Source organism: Ambystoma mexicanum, chromosome 6q (genome assembly GCF_040938575.1).
Source record: "Ambystoma mexicanum isolate Mex_15411 chromosome 6q, UKY_AmexF1_1, whole genome shotgun sequence".
NCBI lineage: Eukaryota > Metazoa > Chordata > Amphibia > Caudata > Ambystomatidae > Ambystoma > Ambystoma mexicanum.
In genome coordinates, this window is record NC_090937.1 from 351,969,762 (window position 1) to 351,982,624 (window position 12,863).

Below are 12,863 nucleotides of genomic sequence, written 5' to 3' on the forward strand. Positions count from 1 at the left end.
ATTGTTTTTGAAAAAGAAGGTTCATCTGAAAGAGTATTCAATAACCATCAATTGAGGTACAGTTGCAGGGGAGAAAACACAGTCCTGGCACATGGACTACATATATAGTCAACAGACAAAGTTTCCAATGATGTGTGAACTATCTTAAGCCAAACAAAGTCAAATATGTAAATGATATAAGCATAAGGTCTCATGGAGATAAATATGACATTTTTAGTGAGTCACACAATATTCATGTTAAGACCCTGAATATACTTCTGTTGTCACAAAAAGATGTGATTTAATGTAAAACCCAAAGTGTTTCAAGATAACAATCTCTTCATCAGGGGACATGCAAATGTGCGTGCAACCAAGCCACAAGTTCAATCTCTGGCAGGGCTGCTTGGCAAATGAATCCTTTAAGGTTTTAAAAATGCCATTGTGTTGGGTAATAATAACACAACTTATTTCACCATCAATAGACAGTTCTTCTTGTCGTGTGTTCGGTATGTTTGGTTACTAAGAATAGTAGTGTTTTTTAAAGAATTTGTAGATTAGTTGTTTTGGCCAATAACCGTTCAGGACCCAGACAATCAGTGGAAAAGGACATACAACACAAGTGCTTTCACCTGTGAAATGGAAAAAGAGCCCTGAACGTAGAAATGCATTGAACTTCAGTGCGTGGAGACGATGTGAAATTACAAACGTGGCACGTATCCCTGACGATATTAGTGTTTTCTCGTGGTGGACGGTACTCATGTGGGCATATGCTGCTCTGCTTCTCCCCCCACAGATGTTTCAGTTATTTCCAACCTCATCAACAAACATGTGACTGATGCACGGCTGGTGGAGGATATCGGGCACGAGCTCACATATGTGCTACCCTACGCGGCGGCCAAAGAGGGTGCTTTTGTGGAGTTGTTCCATGAGATTGATGACCGTCTCTCAGACCTGGGCATTTCAAGCTACGGCATCTCAGATACCACGCTGGAGGAGGTATGTGGGCTGAGGAAGAGGAGAGGCCCACAGAATGCCTTGACATGAGAGCGCTTTGCTTCATTTCTGTAAATGCTGCGCTTGGTATATAGAGGCACAAACAGAGAAAGCCTGAGTCTTTCTGCTTTAGTTCCTCACAGCAAACAGAGAATTAGGTAGAGCACACCTGAATCAATGAATTAGTATTTTTCAATAATTGGTAAAAGCTAAATCTTAGTAATTTTAGGTGCAGGGGAGAAAAAGAGGCCCTGGCACAGGGCCGACAGAATATAACTACACAAAGAAAAGAGGATCTGTGAATGGAACCCTCCCGTCCCCTGCACACCTTACAATCCCGTCAATAGGCGGTTACATCGTTAATTGCTGAACATTTTGTAAATGCAGTCTTTTTAAGTCTGTACGTTCAGAGAGAAGCAGCTATTCATATAACTGTGATAAAGAAAAGTGTTTAATGATTAGATAAACACAAATAGGCCAAGAGGTATACAGTTAAACTTCGAAAATGGCTGATGCGTTTCGAGAAAGACATTCTCTTCTTCGAGAGCCAGATGATTGTTCTGAACTGTAGATAAAAAATAGAGGAGAGAGGCAATAAGGTTCAAACTTATGTATTTGCAAACAGATGACTACTACCACATACATATTAAAAAACATGACTTCTTTCACATTGTTCATATGGTACTATGCTAGATCTAATACAGTCTAAATCATTATCCGAAGTCACTGATTACCACGTGTAAAAATAATCCCTGTCAAGGGTACTAAAATCACTTACATCGTTAATTTCTGAACATTTTGTAAATACGGTCTTTTTAAGTCTGTACGTTTAGAGAGTAAATCACTTAGTACCCTTGATAGGGATTATTTTTACACGTGGTAATCAGTGACTTCGGATAATGATTTAGAGATTGTATTAGATCCAGCATAGTACCATATGAACAATGTGAAAGGTCATGTTTTTTTAAATGTACGTGGTAGTAGACATCTGTTTGCACATACATACGTTTGAACCTTATTGCCTCTCTCCTCTCTTTTTTATCTACAGTTCAGAACAATCATCTGGCTCTGGAAGAATAGAATGTCTTTCTCGAAACGCGTCAACCATTTTTTAAGTCGAACTGTATACCTTTTTATTGTGTTGTTTATCTAATCATTAAACACTTTTGTTTATCACAGTTATGTCAATAGCTGCTTCTCTCTGAACATACAGACTTAAAAAGACTGTATTTACAACATCTTCAGCAATTAACGGTGTAACCCCGCCTATTGACGGGATTTTAAGGTGTGCAAGGGACAGGAGGGTTCCATTCACAATCCTCTTTTCTTTGGTTAGATCCTCACAGCTTCATGGCATGGTTTCTTTGACTTGGGATTTCACTTGGTCTTAATTCTTATTACACCTTTTTAAGGCATGTTACCTTTAACTGGAAGGTACACAATCTTCTAAGTAAAATTGCTCTTCCTTTGTTCTTGTTTGTAACAAAGCACTGAAAAAAATAATTTCTTTGAGGCATAGTCTGATTGGCACAGAGAACAAAATTCAGGATGGCCCCAATAATCCACCTGAGAAATAGCTAAAGGCTTGCGTTACTAGGACTGGATTTTCAGATGTAGTGCACGTCTTCACATAAATATTCTCTTTCCTTTTCAGATATTTCTTAAAGTAGCCGACGACACCGGAGTGGATGCCGAGACCTCAGGTAAGTGGGTCCCCTCACAAATGTCTCAGGTCATACATGCAAGAGGGTTTGCATACCCTTCATTTAATCGTCTTTTATTATTTAACATTATGGGACCAAAATCTTAAGGCAGTGCGCGTAACATATGTCCCCTCCTCCATGTCCACACCTACATGTAAACTGTAAAGAAGTATTTTTAAGTATTTATACGTGATTTATATCTCACCTCACACTGTCAATTGCAACTTGTGAGCCCAGTGGGTGAAGGGAGGGGAAAGAGCAAGTGGAGAGAAGGAAGGAAATGGGTTCTTTCACAGCTGACCATACACACATTTCAAGTCCTGCATTGTGTAGAGAGGGGAAGATTAGAACTATGCATTGCATTTGGTATCGGTCAATTTGAAGTCTAAATGGCCTCATTCCAATGTAGGTAAGGAATGTTATATTGTTCGGTAATGAGACACGATGGGGCTTTGATTTAAATGCTGAACACGTCTGGAATGTGTTTTTTTGGATGAAATTATGAGTTACTCCTGGGTCCCTGTGCCAACATGCTGTGACCATTGTCTTTTTCACTCCAGATGGCACGTTGCCCGCCAGGAGGAGCCGCTATGCCTTTGGAGACCGCCAGAGCTGCCTCCGCCCATTTACAGATGACGAGGTGGTCGACCCCAATGATTCGGACATAGATCCAGGTATATATTTAGGTTACACAATGGTATGCTTGGGCTTAATGATAACAACTAGTTGATCCGTCTATTTCTGAGACTAAACAATGATCCTCCAGCTGGAATCTGATGATGTCATTATGCTCAGAATGAATGACGATCCATCTGGGGCACTCTCATTCATTCATTCACTTGCTGTGCTGATTGCTTCGTCAGCCTTGCCACCCTCCTACACACGCCCATTCATTGAAGACATATTTAGTTCAATGCCCTTTGTAGAATATTAAGTGTACCTTTAGGCAAAGTCCTCCTTTTCATACTATACGCTTTGTAAACTGCCAGGATGTGCTCACTTGACCCTTTGCCTATTGGCTCAGATCTTACACTTTGGGATGGAGCGTGTTCGCAAATGTGATCATCCACTTTTACGTGCACAACTATGAAGCACATTTGGAAGAAAATGCCTTCACCGATTCCTTTTTTTTTTCAGTGCGAATAATGAAAATGAAACGAAAATGAATGAGTGTCTTGAAAATGCATCAAGTTGTGATGTGTGTGAAACATCTACTTGCATAGTGAGACCTGCATGTGGGTTGTTGGACTGTTTGATTGCTTAGACAGTTAGAATAGGGCATTTGTAGTCTATTAAGGATTTGCAATTAAGGAATCTGTTAATGATATGAATTGTCTGATGCATGGATGTTTGATCTCACCAAGTGCTAGCATTTTTGGACTGTCATCTGTGTAGGACTTATGTCGTTTTCATTGGTGTTTTCAGTATAGTTATTTTTGATAATTGTGTGTATCCGGTTATTGAGCACCAGCTGTGTATTTTTTAAAAATATATTTTGCTATACCCAATAAGTTATAGAAAACGTCTTTGTGTTTTTTTAATGAATGTATGCAATAAAGAATAATGTATTTATGAAGTATTGTGTGAGGTTATAATTTCAGTATTCACTAGAACATAATTGTGGAATTTGTATATTGTGTTGTCTGACATTGGGTTTCCAGTTCTGGGATAACTCCTTCAGGGGTGGTCCCTTGTGGACAGAGGCATTTATAGAGTGTATTCTATAGGTGAAGGGGCTTTACGGTAAAGGTTTGTTGTTGCTAGGAGGGCCTAGTCCTGTCCTCTTTTGAAAAAAAAAACCTCAGTCCTCTTTAGTTGTTCATGTGGGTTGTTGGTTGGCATCTTGCTGCCTGCTGGCCCTCGTTGGTACAATGCTGTCTGTCCTATCTGGTTTAGAGTAGAACACTCTTATTTGGTCTATTTCCCGAGCTACCACATCTCGGGCAGCACGACTCTACCCCAGATTGGTGTGGCTCTAAAGGGGCTACAATTTTTAACTGCTGGAAGTGTTTAATGTTTGTTGGAATGATGCCTGCAGGCGTTAAATCATGTACGGAAAACTACTTCATCACCTTTGAGCATAATTTTGTGCCGCTGGCTCCTGGAGCTGTGAATGTGCCGGACATTTGAATACATGTATTGGTATTTTTATAGTCCAGGCCTAGCCTGGAATAAATTTACCGCTGCACATAGTGAGCGGGGAACAACTTAAGATTGTGCATCGGGACACATACGACGTTGCAACGGTCAGGTTGGGGGGTGTAATCAAGAAGTATGGTTCGGCTGCCCAAGTGGGCCGAGGGACTTCTGTTTGTAGCAGTATCGTATCAGGTGTTCCTTGAAGAGGTCGGTCGTCAGTTCTTTTCTGTGTTTTTGGCTCTAGGGCGATGTTCTGTTGAGTGTTGTTCTGTTTCATTGGGCCGGAAAGAAATAAACATCTCACTGTGGCAGCACAGTGATGAGTGGAAAGGTGTCCTTAGGCTGTCGGAGTCTGGGGAGTGAGTGGTATCTCAGTGTTTAAAACAATCTGACAAAAGAATGATGGCTTCTCTACAGAATCCCGGGAAACAGACTTCCTGAGCGGCGTTGACGGCAAAGGCTCCTACCAGTTAAATGGCTGGAAACTCATGCGGCAACAGTTTGTGGCGTTGCTTTGGAAGCGGTTCCTCTACGCACGTCGAAGCCGCAAGGGCTTTTTTGCGCAGGTGAGCTAAAGAGATTAGTGTGAACATGCCAAATATTGCATCCTTTGTAGCTCAGGCACTCTCGTCTGGGGCAGCAGGCATGGGAGGTCTAAAAATGTTAACAACTCCACCTTTTGGTAAATAAAATCCGCTTCTAACCCCTGCTTGAGAGAGTAGTGAGAATCAATTGGATTCTAGCCGAGAAGGTAAACAAGGGGAGGGTTCCCTCACTAGTCGTGGCAGCAAATGTACCTTTAATAGTGTCTGAGGTGGCGACACTTGCTAAGTACCGATTCCTGTCAAATGCAAATTACAATCAGTGAATCTTTAAGGCAGCGTTTCCTAAATGTCCGGTTGAAGCCAAAAAACCTGGCACAGATTTATGACATTCCAATGTATCGCTAAGTTAATAATGCATATACATTTTGTTCAGTCATTAACTTTTTACGTCTCTCGCTTACATTGTCACCGCTCTTAAACTGATTAGCTTTCCTTCCCTGCCACCCGACGGCCTTATCATTTTCCAGCAATTTGACTGTTTTGTCTGTCTCTGTGTTTTGAGTAGGACAATCCAGCCCTCCTTGGCTCTGAGACACTTCTCACACTGTTTCAGTCCCATAGAGTAGTGTCGCTGCGGGTGCCACATTTGGTGTTTCCCATTTGTATAAGTTGGTTGCTATCGTTATCCATTGGGTCAGAGGAAGGCCCTGATGTTATAAAGTTTGGAAACATGCATCCGGCTGCTACTGGGCGTGTTTCCCCTTTCCAACACCCTCTCTTGTGTCATCACAAGCAGTGGTTATAACATTTTCCATTTCCATGTGGCTAGTGCTTCAATGATTACGATAATTGCTGCACTTGGCTGTATCTAATATGTAATAAAAGAAATAACATATCCCGCCAAAGAGAGTGCACTTATATGGTGAAACACGACTTGTCATTGCATTGGTGACCACAACAACAAAATGAAGCAGATTATTTCTTCCTTTACTTTGAAGTCCTTGAGGCCAGACTAAAGTGCTGTTTAGAATATTTAACTTGCCACTAGTGCATATTTTCAGAGTATTGCTTTCAGCATCACAGAAAATAAGTGAAGCCTAGACTTTCAGCTGTCACATCCTAAGGTTTTCATTGTATATTTTGCTGTATGCACACGCTAGATACTGTCTGACATTATCATACCCTGCAATAGTTTGAATTAGTCCATGACATGAGATTGTGGATATACCTGACGAGCGCGCCTGGGTCTTCTACTCATGACTCCTTTATCCTTCCTGTTTTTCTCCAATGACTGCAGATTGTGCTGCCAGCGGTATTTGTGTTGATTGCTCTTATGTTCAGCCTAATCGTGCCACCTTTCGGTAAATATCCCAACCTGGAACTGCAGCCGTGGATGTATGAGGAGCAGAACACGTTCATTAGGTAGGTGTCCGCCATTCTAATCTGAATTGTGGTAAGCGCAGCATGTTGTGTTCATTCTCAGATACGACTCCGGTGACAAGCATGTCATGGGGTAAACGTATGGGTGGGCCTGACAGCATGGAGCCACAAGTCAATCCAAGACAAGTATCCCATTCTCTTAAGACACCTTGTTAGGAAATGGTAGGGATTTATATGAAGCTCAATGTCAAAGAAAAGAAGATAAGCACAACTAGGTCGGAAGGGTATTTCAGTTGTCTCTCAACCATTAGCGTTCTGCTAAGAGCATGTTTTTGCTCAAGCGCCTGCTTGCTCGCCATAGTCTGAATTCCAAAAGTAGCTAGATCTAACTTACTCTCAAGTTCCACAGTCATCTCGTCGTCGTGATTTCAAAGACCATTCATGTTCATCTGCTAGCTGAGGGTGTTCCACTTTGCCAGGAACATCCTACCTCCTTTGAAGGCAAGGAGTGGGAAAGGAGGAGCATACCCCCACTCTTAGATACATGTGACTAATCACAAAAGTGTCTCAAAATAACGAACAGCATTACAGCTACTATTCACATTTTCTTCACAATGGTGCTGTAAACTTGTTCCATATTCTTAGGAAATATTCTCTTTTTGCAACTCCCCCTCCATAGTTTCGTATGGAAGCCCATTCATTTTGCTCTGTTTTTGATCCCGACTTTTTGAAGGGAAGTAACGCCTTCAGATTCACTTTTCTTGCTTTTTGTTCATTGTGGTTTGGAAACTGATCAGTCCTTCAGACTATCAGTACTGGGAAACCGTGTTTCCCTTTTTGAATTCTTGTTCTTTTTAACATTGCACACAGCACCTTTGTTAGGAACTCATGGTTGCAACAAGTAAGACAGACACAAGTGATCACACTTCAAAGGTGTTTATTGATCAATGGATGCTGTATGCAGGTTGGAAAAACGCCTACTCTAAACCTAAATCTAAGATGGGAGCAAGCTTCGACCATCAAGTTGAAAAATAAGGCAGTCCTAGCGGCACTGTGTCAAAAGCAAATGCCTAGACTAAGAAACCTATTGCCAGACCTCACACCTAATACAAAAAAGAGTGTGGGTTAGTTCTCAAGCAAAGAAAGAAGTGTTCTCAAATAATATATCAGGATACGGTAGCCTTGGTCTCCCTTTCCATGTTTTGGACACAGGTTCAGATGGGAGCTTGGAGCACACTACAGTCTTGGGCTTCTTCAGTATGAGATGACAGTTCCAATAGCAGATCTCAGGACTGTCGATGGCCAAGTCTCATTTCCTTGAAAGTCTCTTGCTTCAAGGAACTGACGTATTCAACTAACAAAACAAATACACAGTATCTTTTCCATGGGCTTTGGGTGACTTTCCCCCCGGGATTCCCCTCTTCTGTGCGCAAATTCCTAGACAGTTCTTTGATGATATCAAGACCCCAAATAGCTATGGTTTCTCGCTTTCGAGGGCCTCTCTGGCTCCAAAACTAACATTCCTTTCCAATGTTCACTGGGTGATGGGCTCACCCCTTGGCCCCCCTCTTCTGGGCACTGACGCTTCTCAATTCCTTACTATAGCTTCTTGTGGGGTGATGGCTTCATCCCTGGATCCCCTCTTCTGGGCGCTGACCCTTCTTAATTGCTTACCACATAACACAGCTCAATGATATATCAGCCTATTCCCAGATCCTGAAGCAGGTAGGTGATTTGTTATTTCGCATGAACTTATTTAAAACAAAGGAGAGACTACAAATGTGGAAACGCAATGCCAACATGAATCCTATGTGTAGATTCTGCAAGGATAAGCAGGAATCACTAAAGCACCTGGTTCTTTTTTGCTCCAACTTTCGTAATGAAAGAACCTTACATTTGGGCTTGTGGAGCGCTAATCATCCATCCCTGTGTGCGGACGAGTGGTGGAGCCATATGTTTAATGGAACTGACTTGAAATTGCTAATTCCTTTGACCCAATTTTTAAAAACAATTGAAGGGCAGCTAAGTTTGGTTGATGTTGTCTAGGACTAAAGTATCTGCGTAAAGGAGTGTTTGGGTAAACCAGATGTGGGAGGGAGGAGGAGGATGATGTATGTCACATGTTTTGTTGATGTGTCGGGAAATATTTTAAAGGTTTGTATAAACCGTATAAAATAAAAAAATAGTTTCATGTACAGTGATGGCTTCATCCCTGATTCCCCCACTTCTGGGCGCTGACGCTTCTTTACTTTCAACCATCCTTCTCTGGGTTCACTATGGCTTCTCCTTTGCTCATAAATCTTGATGGCTTTTCAAACAGCTCTAGTGGACATCCCTCCGTCGGGTTCACTCTCGTCGACACACTGTTTCGGGGGACTTTAGACTTGCACCCTTCTCATTAGCATCCCTCGGTCGTGCTCACTCTGGCCAACTTCACATTCGCTTGTATTTGCGGAATTTGTTTGCCTTACTTTCTCATCTGGCGGGGTTCATTTCCCTTTCTTTCACACTGGTGTAGATCAAAGTCTTTCGGTATACAGGAATTTTACTAGACCTCCTGTATGACCACTTTGACTTCTCTCTGCTGGCCCTCTTATGGCCTTCTGGTATCTATAGTTTCGCTCAGATGGGGTTCGACCAGGGTCTCCCCTTATCACATTTTACAGTTCTTTACACAGTTCATTAAACTTAGTTCAAACTTGCCACTTTGCGCTTTTTCATTCAACACAGTCCGGTTCTTATCGATTCTCCTCTCGACTCACTGGCTGTGATGAACTGCTTGGCTTTTACTTCTCTGGAGTCAAGGCCGGTACCACAGGCGCAGGGGCGTTCCTCGCTCCTACTTATCGGCATAGGCTTGTCCCATGTACTGTTCACATCTGCTGCAAGACTCTCATGCTAATTTTCGCGGTCTTAGGGTCTCTTCCACAAAGGTTCAGTGGGTCTGGGATGAAAAGGGCAAGGTCTCTTCTCTCCTTGCCACCCTCTTGATTCCTGCCCCCTTCCGCCTTCTCTTGAACTGCTTAGCCAGCTTAGCCATCTCATCATGCTGTCTACCGTCCTCGCGTTGCCTGTACTGTGCTCTTGGGTTCCACCTTTTATCCCTGTGTTGAAGGGAAAGGGCCATCGGGTGTGTGTGTGTGATTCTTATCAGTTGCCTGACTTTGCCTGACCCTAGTACTGGGACATGTCCGGTTAACGGCTCTAGTGTTAGTCCGTTCTCCTTTGTGTAGTGCGAAAGTGTTCATGTCATAAAAGGGGGTACAGTGGTTTGGAATGTCCTACATGAGAGGATGGGGAAAAGGTGTTAAAGCAAGGGGGATACAGCATCTCACCCATCAATGTCACACTCCACTGCCCGAGGAACCCCCCTCCAGGTGATCCTCCCTCACTGGTCCACCCCCAGGAACTGGATCCAATAGCTTTGGCTGTGTCCTGGCCACCTGGATGACAGAACCCCGGGGACTAGCCAGGGAGACACCTTCAGGTTTCTCACAAGCCCTTCCCCTATGCGAGGTGGATATGCTTGTCCTTTGGTCGGGTCTTTTGTTTGCAAGACCGAGCAGAGGACAGGGATGAGATATGTCCATGAACTCTCGCATATTCCGCATTATCAGTTTTAGAAGTTAGAAGTAGAGTGGTTTCATCGCTATCTTTACAATCACCCATGAACTGGGTTTCCAGGGTTGTTTTAGGTTTGGTTGGTTCTGTGCTTTCCCAGTTCCATATGGGCCAGTTTTGGGAGTCGTATGTCTCTTGCCAGGATCTATGGGGTAGAACATCTCTAAAGGGAGGTGGAGACTGCTGTAAGAGAGTAGAGAAGATGGGGAAGTCCCGTCCCAGAATATCTTCTTCCGGAAGTACTAGAATGATGGCTGATGGTACTTTACAGGATTCACCCCGGATTTCAAAGTGTACTGGAATTTTTGGGTATATTTTGTTGTCTCCATGTACACAAGTTACTCGGACCAGGGCCGCGTAGTCTAGATCTTTTATTGTAACTAAATCAGCCCATATATCGGTTTGCTACTACCCGAGTCGATTAGGGCCCTTAACTCTTTCCCGTTTGGGTTTGACATAAACAGATGTTAACAGTTTCTAATTCTTCTTCGGTTTACTCCCACTCTTAACCCTTCATAGAACCTATTTCCATAGGTTCATCTCTGATATTCTTTGGACAATGTCTAGCAAGATTACATATTTCTCTACAGGAAAAACAGACCAAAGGAGGTGGTTTGCTCCCTTTTACTTCCTCCCTTCTGCTCTCATCTTTAGGTCTTGAATAAGGCTTCTTAATCTCTAGTCCTTCTGGAGGCATCCCTTCCTTGGCTCTATATGAGCCCCCTTTTTTTATCTATTCCTTGGGATGAAGGGGGATGGATGGGTTTATGATCTCTTTGATCTTCCCATTGATGGGCTGGGTGGAAGTACTTACCTGCATCAAAGTGATTTTGCACAGTCTCAATGGCCATGGTTAGAGTAGGTCGATTTAATTGCAGGAGAAGGTTTTTTAAAAAGGGGGATAAAGAATTTGTAAATTGCTCTAGGCCATTTCGACCAGTCCGCAAAGGTTTTATTATTAGTCCATAGGGCCACCATCTTGTTTAATACGCTTACCCATCTTTAAAGGAGTTTCTCCTGGGTTCAACCTAATGGCTCGTAATTTCTGCCTGTAAAAATTGCAGGTTTGCCCTCTTTTTAACAAGCCTTCCTTGATGGATAGGAAGGAGGCTCCCTGTGCAAGGTAGAGTATTTGGTAAGAGGTTTGGAGTTACCCTTTTAACAAGGGTCCCAAATAGAATTTCTTAAGGTTCTCTCTTCACCCAAGTTGTTCGGCCAGGGTTTCGAAGTTTAGGAAAACATTTCCAAGACCTTCACCGTCCAGATATGGCTGTAGAACGTCTTGTGGTATTTATAGCCTTGCTTGCAAATCAGTTAGCCTAGTTAGATTTTCCTGTAGTCTGCTTTCTGCTTGTATCTGATGAGCTGCCAATTGGGCAATAATATTGGCTAGGTCGGCCATTTCTTCCGGGAGTGTAAGGGTTCCCCCTGTGTTGTCTGAATCAGAAAAAGAACAATTCTCAATCCTTTCAGATAAAGTTTTAAAATCTTCAGAGTCGTCTGATTCTGAGTCTGTCGAAGGAGTGCACTGGGAGATATTAGGCTTTAACCTTGATGGTCCCCCTGCTGATTGAGACTGAATACCAAGGGAAAAAAAGGCTTGAATGGAGGAGGATTTAAAGCACTCGGTCTGATGAAAGAAAGGACCGGCCGGATCTTCGGTCCCACGGCTGGATATTAAAATTAGATAGTGGTAGAGTATCTAGTAAGACTTGAGTCTTAAAGAACAGATCTTGTTGAGTAGACAGAATATGTAACTGAGAGCACAACACCTCGTTTAGGCGGGATATACGGCCTGACTCTAGGAGATCAACTATTTACTTTTCCCCTTTCAGAGGTACCACAATTATTAGCATGGGTTTCACTTTTTGTCAGTTGAATCATATCCCACCACTGACACCATATGTATGGAACTCATGGAGGCAACAAGTAAGACAGACACAAATGATCAGTTCAATGGTGTTTATTGAACAATGAATGCTGTATGCAGGTTGGAAAAACGCTTATTTTAAACCTAGATCTAAGATGGGAGCAATCAAATGAAAAATAAGGCAGCCCTAGTGGCGTTGTGTCAAAAGAAAGGCCTATACTAGGAAAGCTATTGCCAAACCTCACAACTGATACAAAAAAGGGTGTGGGATAGTTCTCAAGAAAAGAAAGAAGTTTTCTCAAATATGTCAGGATGTGGTAGCCTGGGTCTCCCTTGCCCACGTTTTGGACACAAGGTCAGATGGGAGCTTGGAGCACAGTAGTCTTGGGCTTCTTCAGTATGAGACAACAGTTCCAATGGCAGTTCTCTGGACCGTTGATGGAAAGTCTTGTTTCCTTGAAAGTCTCTTGCCTTCGAGGACCTGACATATTCAACTAACACAACAAATACACAGTCTCTTTTCTATGGGCATTGGGTGCCGACTTTCACCACGGGATTCCCCTATTCTGGGTGCAAATCCATAGACAGTTCTTTAATGATATCAAGACACCGGATGGCTATGGTTTCTCGCTT

At 42.7% G+C, this 12,863-nt stretch overlaps 1 protein-coding gene across 1 annotated transcript in view; it reads left to right on the forward strand.

The window, feature by feature from the left end:
• The window catches only part of ABCA1 (ATP binding cassette subfamily A member 1), a 241,282-nt gene that overhangs the window by 183,817 nt on the left and 44,602 nt on the right, over nucleotides 1–12,863 (forward strand). Inside the window, exons 25-29 of the mRNA XM_069630840.1 lie at nucleotides 773–975; nucleotides 2,627–2,675; nucleotides 3,236–3,349; nucleotides 5,232–5,380; nucleotides 6,657–6,781. Of these exons, the coding sequence (XP_069486941.1) occupies nucleotides 773–975; nucleotides 2,627–2,675; nucleotides 3,236–3,349; nucleotides 5,232–5,380; nucleotides 6,657–6,781 (640 nt within the window). The remainder of the gene's footprint in view (nucleotides 1–772; nucleotides 976–2,626; nucleotides 2,676–3,235; nucleotides 3,350–5,231; nucleotides 5,381–6,656; nucleotides 6,782–12,863) is intronic.